The sequence below is a fragment of the Chanos chanos genome, chromosome 7 (assembly GCF_902362185.1).
Source record: "Chanos chanos chromosome 7, fChaCha1.1, whole genome shotgun sequence".
Classification (NCBI taxonomy): Eukaryota; Metazoa; Chordata; class Actinopteri; order Gonorynchiformes; family Chanidae; genus Chanos; species Chanos chanos.
The window spans coordinates 35,962,990-35,985,450 of record NC_044501.1 but is presented as its reverse complement, the minus strand read 5'-3'; the positions used below and the strand labels follow the sequence as shown (position 1 = coordinate 35,985,450).

Here is a 22,461-nt window from a genome sequence, read left to right as displayed (position 1 = left end):
CTCATTATTCCATAAGCTAGTGTTCACATTTCAGTGGCTCTGCACTACTATACAGAACTTATAAATTCCATTCCAATTTATTTGAATGATTTACTATGAACCAAAAAAGATATCCAATAATATCTCAAGGATTACTTTGCTTTAATTTATAATTTGCTTGCAAAGTGTTAAATTGCTGGTTACAGGATATTTTCTATTACGAATGATATTTTCAGCTGGGTGCTCAAGTCTGTTCTTGTAAAGATTGCAGCGATCATTTTTATCAGAAATGTTTGAAGTTGCAGATCTCTTCACTATAGTAGAAACTCTGGAAACCTCCTGTCATGTGAAGAAGAGCACATTCATAACATAAAATGTTATGAATGTGTGTATTACCACATGTTTCATCTTTGACCAGAACACTTATTTGGACAGTGTTTTGCTGGAACAGAAACCTTAAGCAAGATTTTTGGCATGCAGATATCTGAGCACATTGACGATGCTCCTGTGTCCTTGCAATTTAGATTTGTTGTTGGTTTGCATAAACTGGACTGTAGTCAATAAAAAGCTATGGATCTCAAGGAGGCCAAAATTTTCCTGAAACAAGGTCACAGACATAACAGGTAGATAACAATAACCCAGCAAAACACTTGTAAGCAGTACAAATAGACCGGAGGCATGACAATAGACCACAATAAACATGGGGCATGATAAGAGTTATGTGAATGTCTGACCAAAAAGATATGTTTTGACTTCAGATGGACTCATGCGGCAGATGTGGAGAGGGAGGGAATTCCAAAGCTCGGGGGCAGTGCACCTAAAAGTTAAGCCCTGCGCGAAACAGAATTTATGGGGTAGAATGGATGTATAGGTATGAATACAAACAGACACAAGCAGAGATTTAAGACGGTGTGGAGCTTGGTTGGTGAGTACATAGTAATGGTTGTCACAGTATCAATCAGTGCAGATTGAATATTGTGAGAGTCATTATGGCTTAGCACATGGGAAGATCCCTCTTGTAGTAATAGGATACCCAGGTAAAGATGACACTTCCAGGACAGAATGTAAAATTTAGGACAAAGTGAAGTGCTTGTGGCAATGCATGAAAGATCTGACATATGTAAGATTATGTAATTGACTAATCAATTGTCAGGGTCATCTTTTTCTTAACATTCATATTTGTATTATCTGTTAGCTGGCTGTTGAAATAGTTATGATGTGCACTAGTTACACTGTGTTCTTTAAAAATTGTATACTTTTGTAGTTTATGTGCACATACCAAATCTTGTGATTGTGAGGATTTCATTGGTTTGAGTCCTTCCAAGGAGGTTCTCTAGTTGTGTAGAAAATGCTTATAGTATGAGATTAATCTGTTCTGTGTTAGGAATATGTACCTGACTGAAAGTTTAGCGAAATTACAATTGGAAGTTGAAAGTAAAGCAAAGTTCATGTCATTGACATACTTTTGCTGTAGAAACATGTTATCAATATTTCACTGAGTAGAAGTCATGAGCAAAATTGCTGCTTTTTATTTATGTGTTCAGTTCTTTTTTTTAAAAAAAAAAAAAAGGCTCAAACTAAATGCAGAGAAGCAGTAGAATGAGAATCAGTCACACTATCAATAACAATAGTTGACCAAATTAACCTCTCATTCAGTAGTTCTTATCTGCCTGCCAAGAGCCGAAGATAGTGAATTTATTTATTTATTTTCCTGTTGCTGTAGTGCACTAAAGGTGAAAGCTAAATTTATCTCCATGACTGTGATTCCTGCCAGAGAGAAAGAAATTGGCATTCAGCATTTAAAGTGCTGTTTATATCAGCAGGTGAAGCTCTTTTCAGTCTATTGAGATCCTCATGCCTGCAAAAGAGTAGGGCAGTATTTATAGTGCAGAGAGGAGCTGGGGAGAGAGGGGGTGGTTTTCCTAAAACAATCAGGTCAGGCTACAAGTTTCCACTTTTGGTCTCTGGCCTCTTATCTGCTCAGAGCACAGACCTCACCTTGTAATCCAGCCTCATGACATTCTGAATGTATTAACAAAACAAGACCTAGGGGTGACACTAGGGCTGACAGCTGAGGATGTTATAGACTTTGTCAAAAATGAGAGAAAGATGTATAGATCACAACTACATGGAAGGGGGTCTAAAACTTATCTTATTTCATAATACATTATTGAACTTTGTTCTGTTTAATAAGTACCTTGTTTTGCCTTGGCATCCTATAGTTTAAGAAAGTAATTGTTCGGTCAGTCTGCTATTCCTGGTGTGCATCAATGGGTTTGGAGCTTCATTAGAGGCAACACATCTAAGTGTACATGAAAATTTGAAATTCACACCATACTGATGTATGGACTTACTCTAATGGTGTATATCTGACAAGATAGTGAGATGAACTGAGATGTTGACCATGAACTGACAATTGCGCGTCAATAATATATATAATATTATATTTGTATACAGACAATGAGTCTGACAAACTGTCTCTTTGACGTGTCTGCAGACTGATCTTAATAGCAGACTGATCTCTTTGATATTTCAATGAAATATGAGACGTTGCTTAAAGGTTTCAGTGTTGGGTACATAAAGGGCCTGTTTTGATGGAGACTTTTGAATGGCTGAGAGGTCGTATCGAATGCAAAGGAATAGCAGGTGACTGGATCACCATTTGTCCTGCAACAAGGACAACTGGCCTAAATCAACTCCATGATTACTCTTTCTGACCGCCTCTTGACTCGGAAACAATAACTTCCGACAGGTCACCGTCCCGGCTCCTGTTTCTCCGTCCCCTATTCTTTCATGTAAGTTTCCTGTCTTGTGTCGCGCCTATTTGGCTGTCTTCCTGTTAAGCCCTGAAGAGGATGCATAGCTATACACTGATTACTATGCTCTAGTGTATCCCCCGTCCCCCTCCCTCTCTCTCTCTCTCTTTCGCTCTCTCTCCCAGTTTTTCTTCTCTATCCCCCTTTCTCTCTCCCTCTCTCTCTCTCCCTCTCTCTCTCTCTCTCTCTCTCTCTCTCTCTCATGTGTACATCATTGACTCCTGACTGTCTTTGTTTATTAATAAAAAGGGGAGGGAGTGTCCTTGGGTTTCACTCCCACACATACTCACCACCCTCTTTTTTTTTTTTTTTGTTTGTTTTTTTTTTTTTAAATCATCCCTATTCCAATGACGAGGTCCGAGCCGTGGAGTCACTATGACGGGACGCCCGCACCCCCCCTTCCCCCAGCCAGTGCACATGTCTTGCAGCACGTACCTTGTCTCGTTCCCCCCCTTTTCAGTTTGGCTCAGGCATAAGCAAACAGAGGTTTGAGCAAACAGGACAATAAGCCATCCAGCAGGCCAAACTGAGAACCATGACAACCTAAAGAGTGCTGTGGCACCAGGCGACGCATAGCTTATCTTCCTGTCTGTTGTCCTGGACAAAAAAGAAAGAGCTGCAGTGCCTCTGGGATTGTCAAAATTAAGTTATACTTGGCTCCAAGATCACACTCCATCAGCTTCCACAAAGTGGACTTTTCCATGACGCCCCACCAGATGTAGGCATATGTATTCCTATGTCAGAAATACTGCATTCTCTAGAAGATTGTACCAGGTAGTGGGCAGGTAACACACCTTTTTCGATTTTTCAGTGGTAATCAGGTCCCTGGAAGTTGTTGCAGATATCAGTGGGTCCATGGTAATGCTGATGAATAGAATACATATTCAGGCGTTGGTCCCATTTTTCCAAAGATAGTTGTCTCATTTGCCTACTAAACAACCTCACAGCTATTTGCATTTACATTTAAGTAAAGAAAATATAAGTGTAAATAAAATATATAAATAAACTATATGAAATGTTAAAATATTCAAATATTAGATAACATTACCTTTTTACATGAAGATTTGAATGACTCAAGGTATCAAGAGGTACAGCCTTTAAATTTGCTCATGGACTTTTATGTGTACAGCTGTTTAAGCATATAGCTCTCTCTAAGAAACGTTAACATTTACATCGAATCTTTTATGCTCTAGTGAGCTCTGTCTTGGCTTACGTGAGGCCATTTGGTTTAGTGCTGGTGAGTTATAGCTGTTAGACAATGTCAACTGATGGCATGCGTGCTCACAGAACACTAGTTTGGCATGATGTAGTAGGTCCTCCAAAATGGAGAGACCCCTGCTCTCCCTCTTTAAGAATTTCCAAGATATGTCAAGAGGGTGTGAAACACTTGTCCCCATAGGGTTTTAGAGGTGGCTTAAGGACAAGTGCTTTCCGGGCCCCACTTAATTCCATGTGTGACGCAGAAGAGTGATGCAAAGTTGGGAAGAGATAAAGGACAATGTTGTACACGGGTTTGTTTTGGCTATACTTTACAGGCACGCATACAGCTGGGTGTTGAGCACAATTAAGCAATCTTCAGAGATGTTATTTTACTCCCTTGCAATCTTTTGAATGGGCATATGTTTTTTTTTCAGTGAAACATTTGGGATATAGATAAACTGACTTTTTGTCAAAGGGGGAATATTCAAGTGGGTAGAAACCACTCCAAGAATGCTTTAAACCTTCGAAGATTTGACATCTCTCTGACCTATCATGTTTTTCTTAGAATCATCACTCTGTCATCCTGAGTCATACACTCCATTGTACTGACAACATGTTCAGTGAGTGTCCCACCACGTAGGCGATGTAGACTGAGAGATTTGAGCCAAACAGACATCAGAAGATGTTGTGCCTGTCCTTATTGCTGTAGTTTAGCTGTCATCACAACCAAATGTTTATTTGTGTGTGTTATTCTGATCATAAAGGAGAAATGGAAAACAAAAAACAAACACTTCAAACTTTTAAAAACACGTAAATGTGTTCAAGTGTTTGAAAAAAGAAAACCTTGGACAATAGATTTCAAATGATTTCCCGCAGCTAAATGCTGATATAATTTAAGTGACGTCACAAGCTCTTTGAGCTAGAAATTTGTCATTGTCATCTTTGATTTTAATCTGGCTTTTTATACATGAATATTATCACGTATTATTTTTTAAACTGAAACAACTCTTAACCTGCTCTTCAAAAGAAACTGAGATCCAGTATATTCTTATCATAAAGGCTGAACACCAAGACTCTTTTCTCTTGCCTTTAAGCACTCACACTTTGCTTGCAGAACACTTATCAGTGGGCTCTGTGAGTTTCATTTAAAATCATGTGATTACATAAGCCTCTCACAGCATCTGAATATGCATGTGAGCTGTGGGCTCTGTATGGGTAGAGATGGTTTTGTTCCACAAACTGGGGAAGCTGTGACCTACCTGGCTCTCACTGCATGGACTGTGTGTCTTCTGCTGTAAGACTTCCAGTAATGTAAGACTGCCCTGATCCTATCAGAGTTGTTCAGGGGTGCTCATATTTCTGAGCCTCTTTCCAGAATAAGGGCAGCTCTGAGACACTGTGGATATATCCTTTCATTCGTCATTGGTCTAACATTTTAGATTTTGCAATTTCTTGAAAAAGAAATGAAAAAAGATTATTGCTGAGGTGCACGTTATGTGCAAAAACATTCGGGATTTTTATAAAATGAAACTTCCACGGAGATTCCACCACTCCCCCGATGCACGTGGCTTGGCAGTTGTTCCGCTACTAACACAGAGAGAGGCAGCCCCAAATTTTTAGGCCGACCCCGACACCCTGTCGGCATCCTACCTGTCAACATGTGTTGTAAACGAAGGCGAGGTAGGCTACATTCGTCTCATCAGAGCACCTGGAAAAGACCGTGGAGACCGCGGACAACGCTTTATTAACAAAAGGCTATCATATCATTATGCAGAAAGTTTGAATTGGAACCATGTGACTGACTAATAATCCGATGTGTTTGAACAACCGATTCCCTCTTGCGGATTTGAATCATCACTTGTTATAGATTTAAACACCTTTTTACATGTTTGTTTGTTTTTTTGTTGTAATCCATTTAAAAATCGTACGGATCAAAGCGGACAATAAAAGCGCTTCAGTCGCAATTAATGGGCAACAGACGGGGCAATGAGCAAACCGGCGAGGATCCTTTGAGGGACTATGCTGATTCCGAGATGGAGATATCTAGTGAGTAGACACCTTGGTTCTCTTTACCTGAGGTTTCACATGATTATGGTTTCGTCTCAAAGTATGCTTTCGCCAGAAGTTGCTTCTCCTCCCTCTTCTGTCATGGAGGAGCCTGTGCGTCCTGGGTTATCAGCTTTATCCCGTTATCACTTTGTTGGGGTGAAAGTAAATACGTCTATAGAGGACTGCCAGTAGGATGATGCAAAGTCTGATAGATCGCAACTCCGATGTAGTCCGTCCTTGGCTCTGGTATACGTAGGACGATGTAGCCAACTCCGACCTAAGTGTCGCTCAGTGGAGTAAAGAGACAGCGCATGGGTTGGGATATGTACTGAGTTCTTGAACATCGATGCTGTTTGTGCGACTAATTATCTTGTTATTGGCTCCGCAAGAATTTGATCTTTTTAAAGGATGGGTTTGAAAAATGCCTCGGTGCTTTGCGGATGTCTTACAGTTCAGGTAGTACTTTTGATATTGAATTGAAACTTGTCACTGGAGCTAATATAAGAATGAAACAACTGTACCATTGAATATTTCGTGCCATGTATGTGTTAATGCGTGCATGTCTATTCAATGATGTATTTTTGCTTGAGTTCAGTGCACGGTTGGTGTACACATAATTCCTACCTAAACCGCTTGCAACGTCAACTTTTAATTCTCTGGGTGACATTTTGTCAAAAGAAAATAGGTAAAATCTTTATGAGGATAGAAATATATGTTTTATCATCTTAAAATAGAATGTGAAAGGACTGACAAACAGTTGAGTGAGCGATTACAAATATGATTTTGAATAGAATTCCGTATGAAAACTTATGAGTTAAGTGAGGTGTGCCTGCGTGTGACGCATGAGAGCGCACATGCCTGCATCAATAGGGGGAAGGGGCGAACCGCTGTAGCATATGCCCGCTCGTTTAGGTCATTTGAGGGTGTCATATTTTATCCAAAGAAATCATAATCAGTGGAGATTTCGCTGTGATTGTTTAACAATTGTTTGAAGTCAAAAATCGTGCTATGTGTTATGCCAGTTACGCTTCATTAGTTTTCATTGAAGTTTTGGATTATTTAGTTGCAATTGCATGGAATTTTCATGCCTCACGGGCTCTTGGCAATGTTGTCATTTGGCCTGATTTTTGAAGGATTTTGTACTCTGTGAATCATATCAGATGGGTGCATTTGCACATCAAACACTGTTTATAAGAAAAAAAAGCTTATCTCATACCTCTGTTAGAGGCACAATATTGTCACATGGCTCCTTTACTTTTGTACCTTCAGCTGCTAAAGTTGCTGAAGTTCTGACAGTGTGCTGACACATCACATGAATGCCTCATAGAGTCCTCATAAAAACTTTCGTTTATCTCCTGTTAATAAAGAAAGCATGGTCATGATGAAAGGGCGCCATGAAGAGAATTATAACATTTCCAAATCATTGAAATATTTAAAGTAATTGTTTCAAAAAGGTCTGAAATGAATTCGTACATTAACAGTCCATCATTGTTAGCCGGAAGGAAATTGGGCAGATCAGGGGATTGCCGGTTTTCGAGTCATTCATCCTGCGCATGATTCTGCATCTTGAGTATGCATAAGTAAGGATGCTGACTCACTTTATAAACGAAAATGCTCAGTCATGCTTAAAAATGACACTGCGCCTGCAAATTCTGCACTGTCAGTGAGATAGTGACTCAGCAGACTTGGTGTCAGCTAGAATGCTGGCCAGAACTGTCATATATTTTCCGCTTAAGGTAAAATATGATGTGTTCACTTTAGGTTTCCCCTGCAGGAAATGATACCATTTCACAACTCCTGCAATGCTGAACAGGCACAAATAAGCAGCCCTGACTGAAAAAAGTGACGCTTTTCCAGTAGGAGGATATTTATGTATTACGTTGGTTCAGGTTTATTGAACAAGATGTAAATGATAGGTATTTTATCAGTTATACATGGAGAGATAAATTAGATGCTAAATCATTACAGGTGTACAATTCTTTTTCTTTCCTCATTCGTTTGAGCTTGGCAGCCTCAAAATAAAGGTGTTACCAAGTCCCTAAAACTGATTCTCCTTTGGCACTAAAGAGAGTAAAGAGAAACACTAGCTCGTTATTTTTAATATATCTGTCCATTTTTTACAGCGGCATTTGTTAATAAGCATTTACGTAAAACTGAAAAAAGATTCAAAATCAGGGGAGTGCCGAATATTTTCTGTGGAGTCTGAGGACTGGCTGAGAATGTAAAAAATCTTGAGAGATCTTGAGAAATGTTAGGCAGCAGAACTGCCACACTGAGAGACAAAAAACAGAACCAGAGTGTCAGCACTTTGTACTGCCGTGGTGCTGTCACCTTTACTCTGGCTTGGATCCTGCATTCAATTCATGGACGCACAGACCACGTGGGACGGGATATGGGTGGTGGGTTCTCCTGTCTGACAGTAAAAGTGCAATGGCTAGATGTTCCTGTTCTCATCTATCTCAGACTTACTTACCAGCAACAGGTCACAGTTAAATGTGTGATCATACAGTAAGCAAAACTGAAGTCTAGCTAACTCCCCAACTAGACACTCTCTATTTTACTTTCCTCTCTGTCTCTCTAGGGTTAAGTTGCACTTGTCCCATTTTGGATATCATGATACATCTTGGTTTTGAATTCAAGTTAAAAGTGGCTTGTCTTTTTTATTCATTGCTTGAAAATTTCAAATTGCTCACTTTTAAGCTCTGTGAAAAGTTAAGGCTTCAGGAGCTCCTGTATGTAATCTATATTATATCTATATTATGTTTTGTTGTTGTTGCTGTTGTTTTTCTTGTTCACATTTTAAAATCCCTTTGTAAACTGGCGTGGCAGCTTTTCACATTAGTTTTTTCATCATGAATAATTTTCTTCTCTTTTCAGTTGGGCATGAGTTACTGGGACATTGTCACGTAGTATAGCCTATAGCTGACCTCATTCACAGCCGGGTCTCTGGGACTGGTCATTTATGAGTGACTGAACAAGGGGGAGGTTTTCTCTCCACAGATAATCTCCATTTGTTCAGATGCAAGAGGCCGTTTCTCCGTAATAACTGCCTATTGTTCATCACGTTAGAAGACTGGGAAATTGATGTGATGAAATACACATCTCAGGCCATGTGTGGTTCCTGGAACAGACAAAAGGGAACAGCTAGGCTTGTGACCGTACTTTTTAAAACATCTATGTATAATAACCCTGATTTGAGGTTTCCTAAGGTTTTGAGAGACGTGGAGCCTCTCTTTGACCAGAATCAGCAATGTGCAAGTTTGCAGTGCTGAGATCACTTGAGGCAACTGCTCACAGCTCTCTGGTCCCCTGATTGTACCTGACTCACCAGTCACAGAGCAAAGTTGACCACTAGTTTCATCCACTTTTGTAAGATCGTCAGCCAATTAATAAAGTGACGGCGTTGGAGCAGTCTGGCATTCAAAGTTGCAGAGCGGTTATGTCATAGAGTTGGAACAAATCAGTGTCTCATTCAACAGATTGTGGAACTAGGTTTACGTATATAGACGAAATATGTACCGAGAGAACATTATGTGTAGAGCCATCCAGAGCATTATAGGCGATTATTAGAATCGTGCTGCGTCACAGCCCAGTGAAAGAAGACATTCAGAATGCTGCTGCAGAGGGAAAACAATGCCTAACGTTCATATGACCTGCAATATGGGAAAATCACTCTGTCCTGAATATGCCTTAGCGTTAGCACTACGCCAGCACATGACTGCTCTGCAGCATGATTACAAACGGAAAAGTGCAGGACAAATCTTTGGTGCAGCTTAGGGTTTGTTGCTACTGCAAATATGTGTTTTTATCAATGAATTCTTCTGTTTTGACACAAAGCTTTAGCTGTCACACCGTCTGACATGCATGACCACAATGATACCTGATTAGACACTGCAGACCAGACATACACAAACACTCTCTGTGTTATCTCTTTCTTATTGCCACAGAAATAAATCAACCTCGATTTGGCATGATTTTTTTTATTGGCACTCTGAGTGTGGCTGCACATGTGTGTATTTTGTAAACAAATCAGCATATTTGTAACCAGCCAAGATGTCACAGCTTGTTAAAAGATGGCAGTAATTTAAAATTTATATCCAGTGCAATCCCAGTGTATAGGCTACTACTCATCAATTATTATCAGTGTAATAATTGATTTGGAGTTTAATTTAATTATTAACTGGATGCTACTGTTGTCTTTCAAAAAGGTTTGATATCAAAGTTTTGTAAACAAAAAGGCTCACACTTTTGATCTCCTCAAATCAGCATGCAGAGGACGAGTATGTAACTGATCAGTGAATGTGAGAAATATTATTGTCAGGGAAATAGTTTACACGTTTTCAAAACTAGGACTTTTTTTATTATACGTAGCAAATGCCTTCCTCTAGTTCAAATGCAATGACCCGTCTTTGTCTAAAAATGTGTATAAAAGTGTGATTGTTTTGATTCAAGTTTGCTTGTGGGAAAATTTGCTCGACCTTTAACAGTTTGATCACGAGCATGATTGCGTCAAACAGACACAGAAAGGGCTTGAGGATGCTGAACATGCTGGAGTTTACACAGGTCACATGTGCATATGTGTATATCTATGTCTGTAACATGTATGTACACACAGTGTCTATCTATGTCATAAACTGGGAGAAATTTGTGAAGCAATGGCTTTGACAAAGAAGGATCTTAATGCTGAAGTTTGTCATTGAAGTTTGAGCAGTACAGAAATGGAGCAGAGTAAGGTGTACCTAAAGAGGGTGGGCGACCAGATCTGATACTGTAAGATTTTTAACAACAGAGGTATGGAAGATGAGTGATGTCGATATAAGAACAGAACATAAGATAATCAAGACAGCTGACCTGTCACCTCATTCATTTATTCAAACCTCCCAGGACTAATCTGTCCATCACCCTTACTGTCAGTTTAAATTAGAATTAGGACCGACTTTTGTTTGTTTTACCTCTATCTAGCAAATCATGAATTTTAACTACCTGTTACATAGCAATTTTGCCCAGCAACTGGTATAGGGGAAAAATGAGTGTAATGTATTCAAACTATGTTGGTTAGTTTAAACATGCTCTGTGTGCTGCCGTCTGGTTCAGACTGGTAAGCCCTGTGTGTGTGTGTGTGCTGTGTGTGCTGCAGGACTCTTTGCCTTGCTACTGATGGTGTTGGAGTGGACCAGACTTGGCCTGCCCTCCCCTCTGCGGCCCATCTGTGACCTACGTGTAATCGACCAATTCATCATGGAGGCACGGGATGCTGAGGCTGCTATGGTAAGACACATACACACACACACACACACTCTCTCACACACACACACACACACACATGCACACACAAACATACACACATATGTGCACAGGTTTCAGCTGTTACTTGTGTAGTCATTCTGATATTTACCCTGCATTTTGTCTTATTGTCTTAGAGGGCTTGTAAAGAGGGATGCAGACTTCCTGGACCATTCACCGTTCCCTTAACAAGAGTAAACTTTGATGTTTGGGAAAAGAAGGATGTGAGTAGACAACATGCAATGCTCCTTCCAGGCTTAATCTAAACCTTGGTCCCATGCATTTTGTGAAATTTGAATAGATGAGTTGAAATGGTTGTATGTTTGTGTGCATTTGTCATGCAGGTACAGGAACAAGCTCGAGAGGTCCAGACAGGCCTGTGGTTGCTAAAAGAGGCCATCAGCTCTTTGCAAGTTGTGGGTAATTCAGCAGCACAGTCCCACATAGACAGCAGCCTTAGAAACATCGCCAGCATTGGACAGGTGCTGCATAGTCTCAGCATCCAGGTGAGTCAGGACAAAGGAGATTCAGTTAGCTGGACCTTCAGTTCACTGAAAGCTAGACCAAATGGTCCAATACTACTGCCTTTATCAATATTTCCTCTTTCATCTATTGCAAAATGTTTTAGCCTAAGGTGAAACAGTTCAAGCTCAGGACATTAGCTGAACTGACCCACTTCTGGTTGTTACAGAAGCCTGAGTAAAGCTGGAAATACATTATGCCTCTGGAGTGAGAGAGAGATACAGAGCTCAGTCACCATGTGCTCATCTGTTAGATAGCCAGACATGTCATAAGAAGATTCTGTCACACACATACACACATGCACGTACGCACACTCTCACACAAACACACACACGGAATTCCTGGAAAGTCGGTTAGCCCAGTTCATGCACAGGCCACTGGAAAACAAACTAGCTTTGGAGTCAGGCAGGCCACAGGAGCTGTCTAGGGCAAACATCAAATAAACATGTCCTCTCTTCCTATCTGATAGCGTTGAATTCTCTCACTTTTTCACAAAAGCTTAGATAACATTTACCCAGAGATGTGCAATTTCCCAGTTGGCTTTGCTTCTAGCAGAATGAAAATATGAAGTATGAAATATGAAGTGCTGTCATATTAGAAATGAAGCATTTATTTTTCTTTTCTGTTGAATATGTGATGAGAACTGTAGGTGTTTGTTTAGAGTCACAAGTTTGTGTATTAGCCTAACAGATCCGCTCTGTCACAGGAATACATCCCTCCAGCAGGAGTCCTGGGGGAACAGGAAACATGGCGGGTATCCTCTGCTTCAGAGCTCTTCCAGGTCCATGTCAACTTCCTGCGTGGAAAAGTACGCCTCCTGCTCGCCAACGCGCCTGTCTGCCAGCAGGATGCAAGCTGATTGGAAGTATTGGAAAAAGGGCCAAAATGATAGGTGCTGCCTGTGACAGGGGGCCGGGACATAGCTCTATGGACACTGCTTTTCTTTCCAAGAAAGACTAGTGTGAAAAGACTGAAATGTAAAGGATGTCCCAGTCCCTGCGGGTTTCGAAAGAGAATGCAAGGGAATCACAGCACTTTGGACTTTCACATGTAGGAGAGAGGTAGTGGGGGAGCTAACCCTATTCTCCCTCTCTCTCTCTGTCTCTCTCTCTCTCTCTGTCTCTCTCTCTGGGAGCGATATCCCCTAAAATGCTAGAGCTCTCAATTTGGCCATTCCTGTGTACTTTTAGCATGTTCATGTGTCTGTTTGTGTGTGACAGTCTTTGGCCCACTTATGTCAACTCATGGAGAAGAACACAGTGTAAAGCTCTTTGGCCTGACATGCACTGCACCTGTCACCTTGGCAGACATCTATCAATTCACTCCATACCAAACAGAACTGAGCGCACTGACTGACCGTCACAGCTTTGTGAGAGAGTCTGACTCTGCAAATGATTATTTTTCCTCTAACTCTTTCAGTGATTTTTTTTTCAGAATCTCTAAATGTATTTTATATTGCTTTTGTAATTGTTCTTATTTATACAGATGTATATTTCCCATAGATGGAATCAGTGGACTGGTGTGAGGAGTCTGCCTGCTGCTTTTTCCTAATCTAAGCACGCGGCTCCTCCGAACAGTGACATAAATAAGTGACATGTTTTATCATATTTATCATTACTGATTATGCACTGCTGTTTTTATATTATTTTAAATGTGTTTGTGTATGTGCGCGTGTGTGTGTGTGTGTGTGTGTGTGTACGCATGTGTTTTTGGAACTCTGTGAGGGAACATTTTAGCATTTGTGTAAGTGAAAGATCATCTTAGCTGAGAGAGTGAGGAGTTTGTTGTTACGGGTTAGTTAGGGTGAAAGGAAAAGGGTGAACTTTGTCGTAAAGGGGAAAGGGCTTGATGAGCTTACGTGACAAATTTTGAAACTGTGTGTTAATTATCTGTGTCTACGTCTGTCTCACGTGGGAGAATAGAGGCCGCCACAGATAGCACAACTGCCAGGAAAAATATTGATTGGTTTGTGTGATGAACTTCCTGCTTGCTCGTTCACACACAGCGACAAACCCCCCCCCCCCCCCCCATCTTCAGCATGGGAAACTTTTGACTAGTTGACATTCTGGGCACTGAAATGGTTCTTTTTTCAGGGGCTTTTTATTTGTTTGTCTTGTTTGTGTCGCTGTTTTGTATGTTGTTTTGCAGAGATCTCTCTTTTTTTAATACGTGTCACCCATTCAGCAGGAGAATGTTAACGAAGGATGTTTGTAAATGTTTTTTCCTGTTGTTTGGTCCTTTTATCAATGTGTCATGTGGTATTTAAATGCAAAATATTATTCTCAGATAAAAAATGGACAAATTAAAACAGGAGGAGAGGAAGTTTGCCTGTTTGTTTGATAAGCTTCTTTTTTTGTCATACATTCCCACTGCACTGCTCCGTCTTCATTAGATGAAGGGACAGCGACTCTAAGGAAATCTGTGTATGGAGCCACATTAAGCTCAAGACATAACATGAGTAGATGTCAGACCTGAACAACCCATTTAAACCAAGATAATGCAAAGCATAACAGCAATTCACTATGATGCCACTGAAACAGTGTCATTAAGATTGTTTGGGCCCATGTCTTTTGTCCCACTGCAGAACTGAGTTTCAGCATCAGTCAAAATGACAGGTGAACAACTGAGTGGTACAAAGTAGTTTGGAGGAAACTAACATACAGATGGGGAGAGTGTATCTAGTTTGATAGTTCATTAACTTGTACGTGACATGACATCGAGTGTGAGTTTTACAAGTAACTGGTGTACACTGCCCCCCAGTGGACATTTACTGACACATCATCCCAAGTGACCACATATTTAATGATGAAATTATGCAAAGATACTCTCTGCTTTTCTCATTTTACATCAAAGAGAACTGGCACACAAAAGAGCTATATTATTCACAAATTTACAAAAAAGATGAACAATAAAATGCCAGAACAACTATAATTATTGAGTGTGTATCAAGCAGACAAGAAAGAAAGATAAAAAAAAATCACAGCCAGACACATAATCAACATGTCCAAATACAGCAAACATCTCATTGAATGATAACCATCAAACCATACAATGTCTTTCTCTCTATTACTGTCAATAAATAATACACAACACTATCATAACAGTGTCACCCTGCTTAATCTGTAAGAGGAAAAACTCATGTGTTAGACATGTGGAAACATACTCTAATTTATAATGACATAACTCACAATGACAGCTGCGTCAGGTTTGATTAATGCGAGCTTACAATAGTCAAGGCAGTGAATGAGAACCAGAGCACAAAGTACCCCTATTGTCCCTATGGTCAGCCTTACATGGGTTCATTATGACTCTGATCTGCTCTTCACTCTACAGTCTGCTCTCAGATGGATACAAAAGCAGACTACATCTTGACGCTGTAGTAACAGTGGCCCACATGTCTATTCAACATACCCACATTCATTCAGCACTGATCAAACACACTATAAAATAACTGTACACTGTACAAGAATGAATCGATTCCAGTACTTTAGAGATTCCTCTCTTTCCAAAATCGCAAGAAGAAAACGCAAAAGACAATGTGAATATGAGCGATGGAAGCAAACATGTTGCTGTTTCAGTTAAATACATTCAGATGTATTCATAAGAATTTTCACCACAGAATGAAGAATGTGAACTCATGTCAAAATTCTGGAATCAGGGCCTTTGTTAATGATGATCCAATCTGCCTTCACCAACAGTACTTTTCTCCAGCCTGCGAAAGCTCCCTTATCCCCCCCCCCCCCCCCTTCTATTTGGTTTCACCAATTTGCCCAAGTCCAGGAAGTCAAGGAAAGTAGCCAGTCAAACAGTAGCTCTTGTAACACATGACTGGAACAAAAAGCCTATGGGACAAGATGGACAGCTGTGAAAACCACCAGCGTTTTCTCCTGCCTTGCGTTTCAGTGATGGCAGCAACACAATCACTGGGGATTTGGGTAGAACACTTTGATGTGGATGGCAGAGTTGTTCCGGGTGCGCGTCAGTGGTTCTCCGGCCTCATCTGGGTCCTCTGGTTCCAGATCATCCACCAGCTCTACAGTGGAGGTGTTGGCAGCAAGTTGGAGAGCCCCTTGGCTGGCAGCCTGCAGCTGCAAGGCGATGTTGATGGCTCGGTTGATGGCCAGTCCCAAGCCATGGATGCAGATCTCTCTGTGTCCAGCAGTCCCGTCCAGCAGTTTTTGGCAACGCGCCAGCTGGGCCTTGAAGTCTGTCTTCATGTTCACGTAAACGTCGTTGCGTCGCTTGGGTAGCTTTCTGGGCAGGCGCTTGCGAAGAGTGTACTCCACAGGGTCCATCTCGACCACTGCCCCCTCAGGAGGGGCAAGTCCCATCGGGGTCTGGGGGACCGTCGCTGAGACTGGGCTGCGTGGCTCTGCCATTTAAGGGGCCGCACGATGGAAAGGGTTCACCCTATCTGGAAGAAGAATGTGCGTTGAGAATGTGTAGAAGCGCAAGAAAAGCAGCGAATTTAAAACCCGATTCAAGACAGAAATTCCCAGTTACATATGAACCCTACAGAATGCATATCGACATGGAATACTATGTTAGAATGTACAACATCCTACTGTCACCTATTGCAACGTAACGGTTTAACCGTAAATTAGGATGATTTGTGTTACAGCGCTAAATGCTGGTCAACCACTACCAAGGAACATCAGCCAACCTAATCGGAACCGTTATTCCTGCTTATAGCAGATATAATAGCTATCTACTAAACTGTCCTACAAAATAATTTTTAATGTCTATACAGTACCGTGACACTATAACGTCTCAGTTGAGATTTACAACTGTGTGTAATACACGGAGCGAAAACTCCGCTTGAGCTCGTGCGCTTGCATATGCGAAGACACCGGAAGAATACTAATTTTGTCCCTAGGCTGCACCGGAAACAAAAATATCAGCGTAATAAATGTTCCTCTCTGATTTCAAACAAGAATTGTTCATAACACAAGCGGAGCAGATTCTGCCACCTACCGATGCTCCAGCAGAGCCAAGTTAGGTTCTGAACAATTAAAAAAAGCAAGTCAATTAAGTGAAGGAGGAATGTCCAAAACTATTTATACGCTTTACTCACTTTCAAAACAAGTAATGAACATATGCCTTTGAACTCGTTGTTTATTCTTCGCCGTGCTTTTGACAGTTCAAGCTGATAAACTAAACAGTTGTTTTAACCGCTACATTCGTGCTGTTCAGTACTCTTAATAGTGCCTTTGAGCGTCCCAATTAGGCATTTGTCCTGAAGGAGCGCTGAATATTTCTATAGTAAAAGGTTAGGTTACAGATGTGTGAATTCAGCAACGGAAGTACATTTACAAAATATCCAAGGAAAGAAAAAATTTCAAAGTAAATGTCGATGCAGAGTAACGACATAGGTACATTTGAAATTAGCTGAAAAGTAAACGATACAACATGTGTTGGTACTATATAATGATCTCAGTCTTGCAAATAACGTAGAGAAACAATCGATTTGAAAATGCTTTCATATCAGATTATCACACCCAAACCATACTGAATTATATCATCAGAGTTTTCTCTGATGGAATTTATCGTGATTTAAATAAAAAAAAAAAATCTTCACAGAACACAAGAACAGTGTAAAATGAGATATACTGATAAACTCTTTATCCATCAGTGTAGTCTATAGTTACCACACTCTAAGTTATCCTTACATGTAAAATCTTTTGAAAAATTGTTACGATGTACCACCACATAATTTGTAAGAATTCTTTCTGCCATTCGACTCTGGTGTCGTTGTGATGCAATTCATGGTTCAAGTAGTGGGTTGCCGAATCCAATCCAAGTAGGATTAGTGAAGACATGCCAATTAAAGTATTTTGAAATTCTTTCCCTTATTTTTGGTTTCTTTTTTGAAACATAAAGTGGTTTGAAATCTCACCATGGAGAGGCACACTGATTTGACTTTTATTTTGGAAAATTGTTAGGCACAGAAAATGTTTGTCGTCGCTTACTTCACATACTTTCTGCAATCTACACTCCTCAACAGTCGCTAGAGAATCACATGGTATGGGTAGGACGGCCATTTTTCTGAAACACAAACAAGAGAGTAGCGAGCAGACTAGACATCAACACGCAGCGGCCGTTGGAGAGTGGAGCACAGTCAATTTACAAATTCAGCACGATTTCACGAGGATTAAAACGCGTTTCTTCAGCAGGAAAACGTCAACGCAAAGAAACTACAAACCCATGCATATGCATTCGTTTTGAAGATTGTAAACATAAAGTGCGACTGAAATAACAACACATTGGTAGCCCTTCAAATAAGGTAAGCTACTGTTCCTCTCCTTGAACGCTTTGGAATGGCTCTTGCAAATTATGCAAACTTGGAAAAGCAGTGCAGTGTCTGCAGTCTGTTGCACTGTATATTACCAGGGTATGGCATCTGAGAGTAGACGCGGGGTGTGGTCGAAAGTAACGACAGTTGTATTTCTAGGTTGGTGTGTTCTTTGATAACGTAGTTTTTGGCTTTAGCAATGGAAGGCCACGGTTAAGCAGCGGAGTTGAGTTGAAGGGGCGGCCTGTGATAAAGGAGGGGGGAGTGTGCACACACACACACACACACACACACACACACGCGGTCACTCCGCCCCCTTTCGCCATATCTCCAGTCACGGGTAGTTGGAGTGTAACTTGCCCGTCTCTGTTGACAGTGTAGGCCCACGAAGACAAATCTGGCGTCATTGAATTCGATGCATTTAATTTGGTTCATTTCTATAAACTGGACGGCTTTTAAACAGACGCTAAAACAAACATTGTGGCACTTCTTGTTTGACATTATAGGCACGAGTGCCCGTTCTTTGACATTTGTCCCAACACTGCCCCTTTGAACTAGTTGCTAATTTTGCCCAGTGTGCTCCATTTCTCCAGATTGTTCGCATTTCTGAACATGTGGAGTGTTTTAAATGCCTTGTAGTGCATTTGGACATAGTGTAGGTTGCTGAAGAATCGATGTAGCTGAAAGAACAGATGTCGGAAGTGTCTGTTAGTATCTGACGTACGGATTGTATGGAAATACCTGCATTGTAAATGAGTGGAATATGGGGGAAAAGTCATCTTTGTTGTATTTGGTGTGAGAAACTCCGCAAGTTGTTTCTCAAAGGTTTGTGTATTGCTTCTGCTTTTCTGTTTAGTTCCTGTTTTTGCTATTGAATATTGTTTAAAGATTTTTTTAAAAAAAGAAAAAGTCTCCTGCACCCATTTGCAAGATAGAAACAAGGGTAAGATTGAGTCTACAGTTTTACCCTGTTGTTTTTAATTAGAAGATGATTAATAATCTGTTATACCCTTAAATGTTTCATGCAAACAGTCCAATTCAGTGCTTGTATTCTTTTTGTGTGTGTGTGTATTCCTGTTCTTGTGTGATGCATGTAGTCAAAGAAGTGTCAAGACAGTATAAAGTTGCATTTGGCCGACTGGCTTGTTATTTGATTGAAATAAACCAGGTGAAGTTGGTACGTTAGTTTGTAGCTAACAAACCCCTCCTCTTTGGTGTGACTGAATGACTTAGTGACCTAACTAACACTGTGTGACTCTGATGAATGTTAGCTTTCTCCCTCAGCTTGTTGCCTGGAGATCTCTGTTGCCATGACGTTCTGCAGGTGCTGTAGTCTTGCCCTGGGGATGTTTTCTTCCAAGACGATGATCTAACTATTGCTGGCAGTTAAAGACAGAAATCAGAGAGCACTCCAAGAAAAGTTTAGGGGTTTTTTTTTTGTGTGTCTGTCTTTTATGGTATGATTATTTAAATATATATGTATTTTTTTTAATTTAAGTCAGATGTCCAGTCATTTAAGACATGCTTGGGTTACACGTAGTCAATCAACTTATCGGATTAAGTTTGGTATTTTGTTTTTAAGTGAGGCCTGCTATTATTGATGCCCTATGAGGGACAGCTGAAAACTGTGTATCAGTCAGTGAGAACAATATAGCACAATATGAAACCCACATCTCTCTCAGGCAGTGGTAGTGTTTAAACTTGCCAAAGGAGAGAGATTTTATTTTCTTTTTTCTCAAACTGACCGAAAGGTTGTATTACCACCGTGATTTGAATCTTTTTTTTTTTTTGTTTTGTTTTGTTTTAATGACACCGGTCAGAAACAAGAGAATTGTATCGTAGCTCATAAGTTCCTTACTGGCCCCGGAGTATTTAAAAACATAGCTGTAATGTCACATTAATCCTAAACGACCCCCCCCCCCCCAAGAAAAAAAAAACTTTTTTCAGATATTCAAATAAGATCTCATTTTTTCCTTCTGCGAAAGATAAAACGGCGAAATGACAAGCACAGCAGGATCAGTGTAAGAGTACCCAAAGGAACAGAACATTCCTCAAAGCTGAATCCTCTGAAAACTTGGCTCTCGGTCGTATAGTTGCAGAGGGATGGCCAAGGAAACTCAAAACCTCAGGACAAAAAAAAAAAAAAAAAACCCCACTGTCGCCGTATCGAATGTAAATGTATGAAAATAAGTAATCGAGGATGTTTTGTCAATTTTTTTTTTCCAGGAGCGTGACAGGACACACTGATTGGTCGAAGCTGAAGTAAAAGGAGGGACATTTAAGGAGGTCACGCCGAACAAGGACCCGGTCAAACCGAATTTCAACTGGACAGAGCGAGAGAGAGTGGGAGAAGGGGGAGAGAAAGAGAGAGCGAGAAGGAGATACAGAGAGAGAGGGAGGGGAAAAAAAAGAGGAGGAGAAAGAGTTGTATCTGCTTAAGGGCAGCTGTAGCATCAAGACATTTTTTTTTTTTTTCGCTTCCTTTGATTGTAATGCAGTCTCTGTGACTCATCTGATTTTTTGTGTGTGTGTGTGTTAAAAATCAGTGTCTCACTTCCACTGATATCAAAGTAACTTCTGAAATTAAGTGGCTTTTAAACGTGGATTTTTGGATTCCTACTTTATTATTATTCTAATTATTATTATCATTATTTTTTTTTTTTAAGTTGTTTGATTATTCCAGGGCTTGTGCACAGGAGCCTTCTCCACCCTGCCCCTGACCCCCTCCATCCTTCCATTTTTTTTTTTTTTTTACATTTTTTTGAGTCGTTGGGTTTCTCCCCATATACTCATCTTACTCTAGGCAGCTATTGTCCCTTTCACTCTCTCTCTCTGTCTCTGTCACCCCCTGAGAGTCTTTCTAAACCCACCACACCAACCAGCCTTTACACCACAGCCTGGTCCAGCCTTGTCTCGCCTGCTCCACTCACCTGGACAGGGTAAGAACTCTCTCTCTCTCTCTCTCTCTCTCTCTCTCTGGGGTTGTATATATGTGTGTGTGTGTGTTGGCTTTGTGCTCAACACCTCCTTTTTTCTGTCACTAGATATTCAGCTCTGTGAGGAAGAGAGGAATATGACAGCTGAGACTCTTAACTTTGGCCCAGAATGGTAAAAATCTCTCTCTTTATCTCACTTTATCTCTCCCTCTCTCTCTCCCCTCTCTCTCTCTCTCTCTCTCCCTCTCTCTTTTTCCTCTGTGATCTCATCTCATTGTATGCTGTTATGTTCCTCACCTCACAATCTTCATTTCCTATTTCTGCTCCTGACGCCTTCAGCTTGCTCTCTCTCTCTCTCTCTCTCTCTCTCTCTCTCTCTCTCTCTCTCTCTGCTTTGTTTTCTACTCTTTGTTCAAATCACTCTCATTTCCTTTTCCTTTCCCTTTTTTCTCTCGTTTTTCTCTTTTCTTTTTGTTCCTGTTTTAAAAAAAAATGGCAATCAGCTAACACTAATAGCTTAACATCTGTGTCCGTGAATGAGGCACATTCTTTCTTTCTTTCTTTCTTTCTTTCTTTCTTTTCAATTCTTTCTTTCTGTACTTCTCTCTCTCTCTCTCTCTCTTCTCTCTCTCTCTCTCTCTCTCTCTCTCTTTTCTCCCCCTCTTTCCTCCCCTTTTCCGTTCTCTCTCTCTTTCCTTTCTCCTCAACGCTCAGTAAATGTTTGGATAAGGATGAATTGGAGGTGTGGCTGTGTTCCTGCAGGCAGGCCATCTCTAATGGGAGCGAGCTGCTGTGTGCATACTTGGTCTACGGCCAATGTAAAATTATTCCTCTGCTTTGACATGTGCAGCGCAAAAGTTTGTGTGTTTTACGAAGCCCTCCGCTTCGCCAGCGGCATCTGGATAGGACGTGGATACAGTTCTGAAAGGCGCTCAAAGGGCCCAGAGCGGAGGCGCTGCAAATAAACACTTAGCGAAGCTGCTTCGACGAGGCCGTCCTTGGAGAGCAGTCCACGTGAGGAAGGTTTCTCAATGAAATTTCCACGAAGAGTTGCTGTTTAAAAACCTCTTTCTCTCTCTCTCTCTCTCTCTCTCTCTCTCTCTCTCTCCCCCTCTCTCTCTCTCTCTCTCTCCCCCTCTCTCTCTCTCTCTCTCTCTCTCTCTCTCTCTCCCTCACTCTACCCCTGTCTTCCCTCCTCCCCCACACTTATTCTCCTCGTGCTCTCCCTCCCTCCCTCCCTCCCTCCCTCGCTCTCTCTTTCTCTCTCTGTCTCGCTGGCTCTCTTTTAGGCTCCGTGCACTATCCAGCGGGGGCAGCGTAACGTCCCCCCCCCCCCTCCCCTGCCATGCCAAAGTACAAACTGGCCGAGTATCGCTATGGCCGA

At 41.0% G+C, this 22,461-nt stretch overlaps 3 protein-coding genes across 3 annotated transcripts in view; 2 read left to right on the top strand and 1 right to left on the bottom strand.

The window, feature by feature from the left end:
- Positions 1-6,306: 6,306 nt before the first annotated feature.
- On the top strand, positions 6,307-13,552 carry epoa (erythropoietin a). Its single transcript, XM_030780906.1, has 5 exons — positions 6,307-6,500; positions 11,182-11,312; positions 11,465-11,551; positions 11,672-11,833; positions 12,556-13,552. The coding sequence occupies exons 1-5, from the start codon at positions 6,485-6,487 to the stop codon at positions 12,706-12,708; spliced, it is 549 nt and encodes a 182-aa protein (XP_030636766.1). The 5' UTR covers positions 6,307-6,484; the 3' UTR covers positions 12,709-13,552.
- A 2,081-nt stretch (positions 13,553-15,633) lies between these two features.
- On the bottom strand, positions 15,634-16,677 carry pop7 (POP7 homolog, ribonuclease P/MRP subunit). Its single transcript, XM_030780907.1, has 2 exons — positions 16,603-16,677; positions 15,634-16,263 (listed from the first exon to the last, which is right to left on the bottom strand). Exon 2 carries the CDS (start codon positions 16,226-16,228, stop codon positions 15,770-15,772), a length of 459 nt encoding a protein of 152 aa, XP_030636767.1. The 5' UTR covers positions 16,229-16,263; positions 16,603-16,677; the 3' UTR covers positions 15,634-15,769.
- A 4,274-nt stretch (positions 16,678-20,951) lies between these two features.
- The window catches only part of gigyf1a (GRB10 interacting GYF protein 1a), a 14,356-nt gene continuing 12,846 nt past the window's right edge, over positions 20,952-22,461 (top strand). The window contains 4 exon segments of the mRNA XM_030780908.1: positions 20,952-21,080; positions 21,186-21,249; positions 22,367-22,403; positions 22,405-22,461. The exon segment at positions 22,405-22,461 is cut by the window's right edge and continues 36 nt beyond it. Coding sequence (XP_030636768.1) covers positions 21,215-21,249; positions 22,367-22,403; positions 22,405-22,461 — 129 coding nt within the window. The 5' untranslated portion in view covers positions 20,952-21,080; positions 21,186-21,214.

Bases quoted from the DNA above. Each gene is read 5' to 3' on its own strand.
- epoa (XM_030780906.1), top strand. The intron at 11,313-11,464 runs GTAAGACACATA...TTATTGTCTTAG, and splicing joins GGGATGCTGAGGCTGCTATG to AGGGCTTGTAAAGAGGGATG. The intron at 11,552-11,671 runs GTGAGTAGACAA...TTTGTCATGCAG, and splicing joins ATGTTTGGGAAAAGAAGGAT to GTACAGGAACAAGCTCGAGA.
- pop7 (XM_030780907.1), bottom strand. From the start codon at position 16,228: ATGGCAGAGCCACGCAGCCCAGTCTCAGCGACGGTCCCCCAGACCCCG.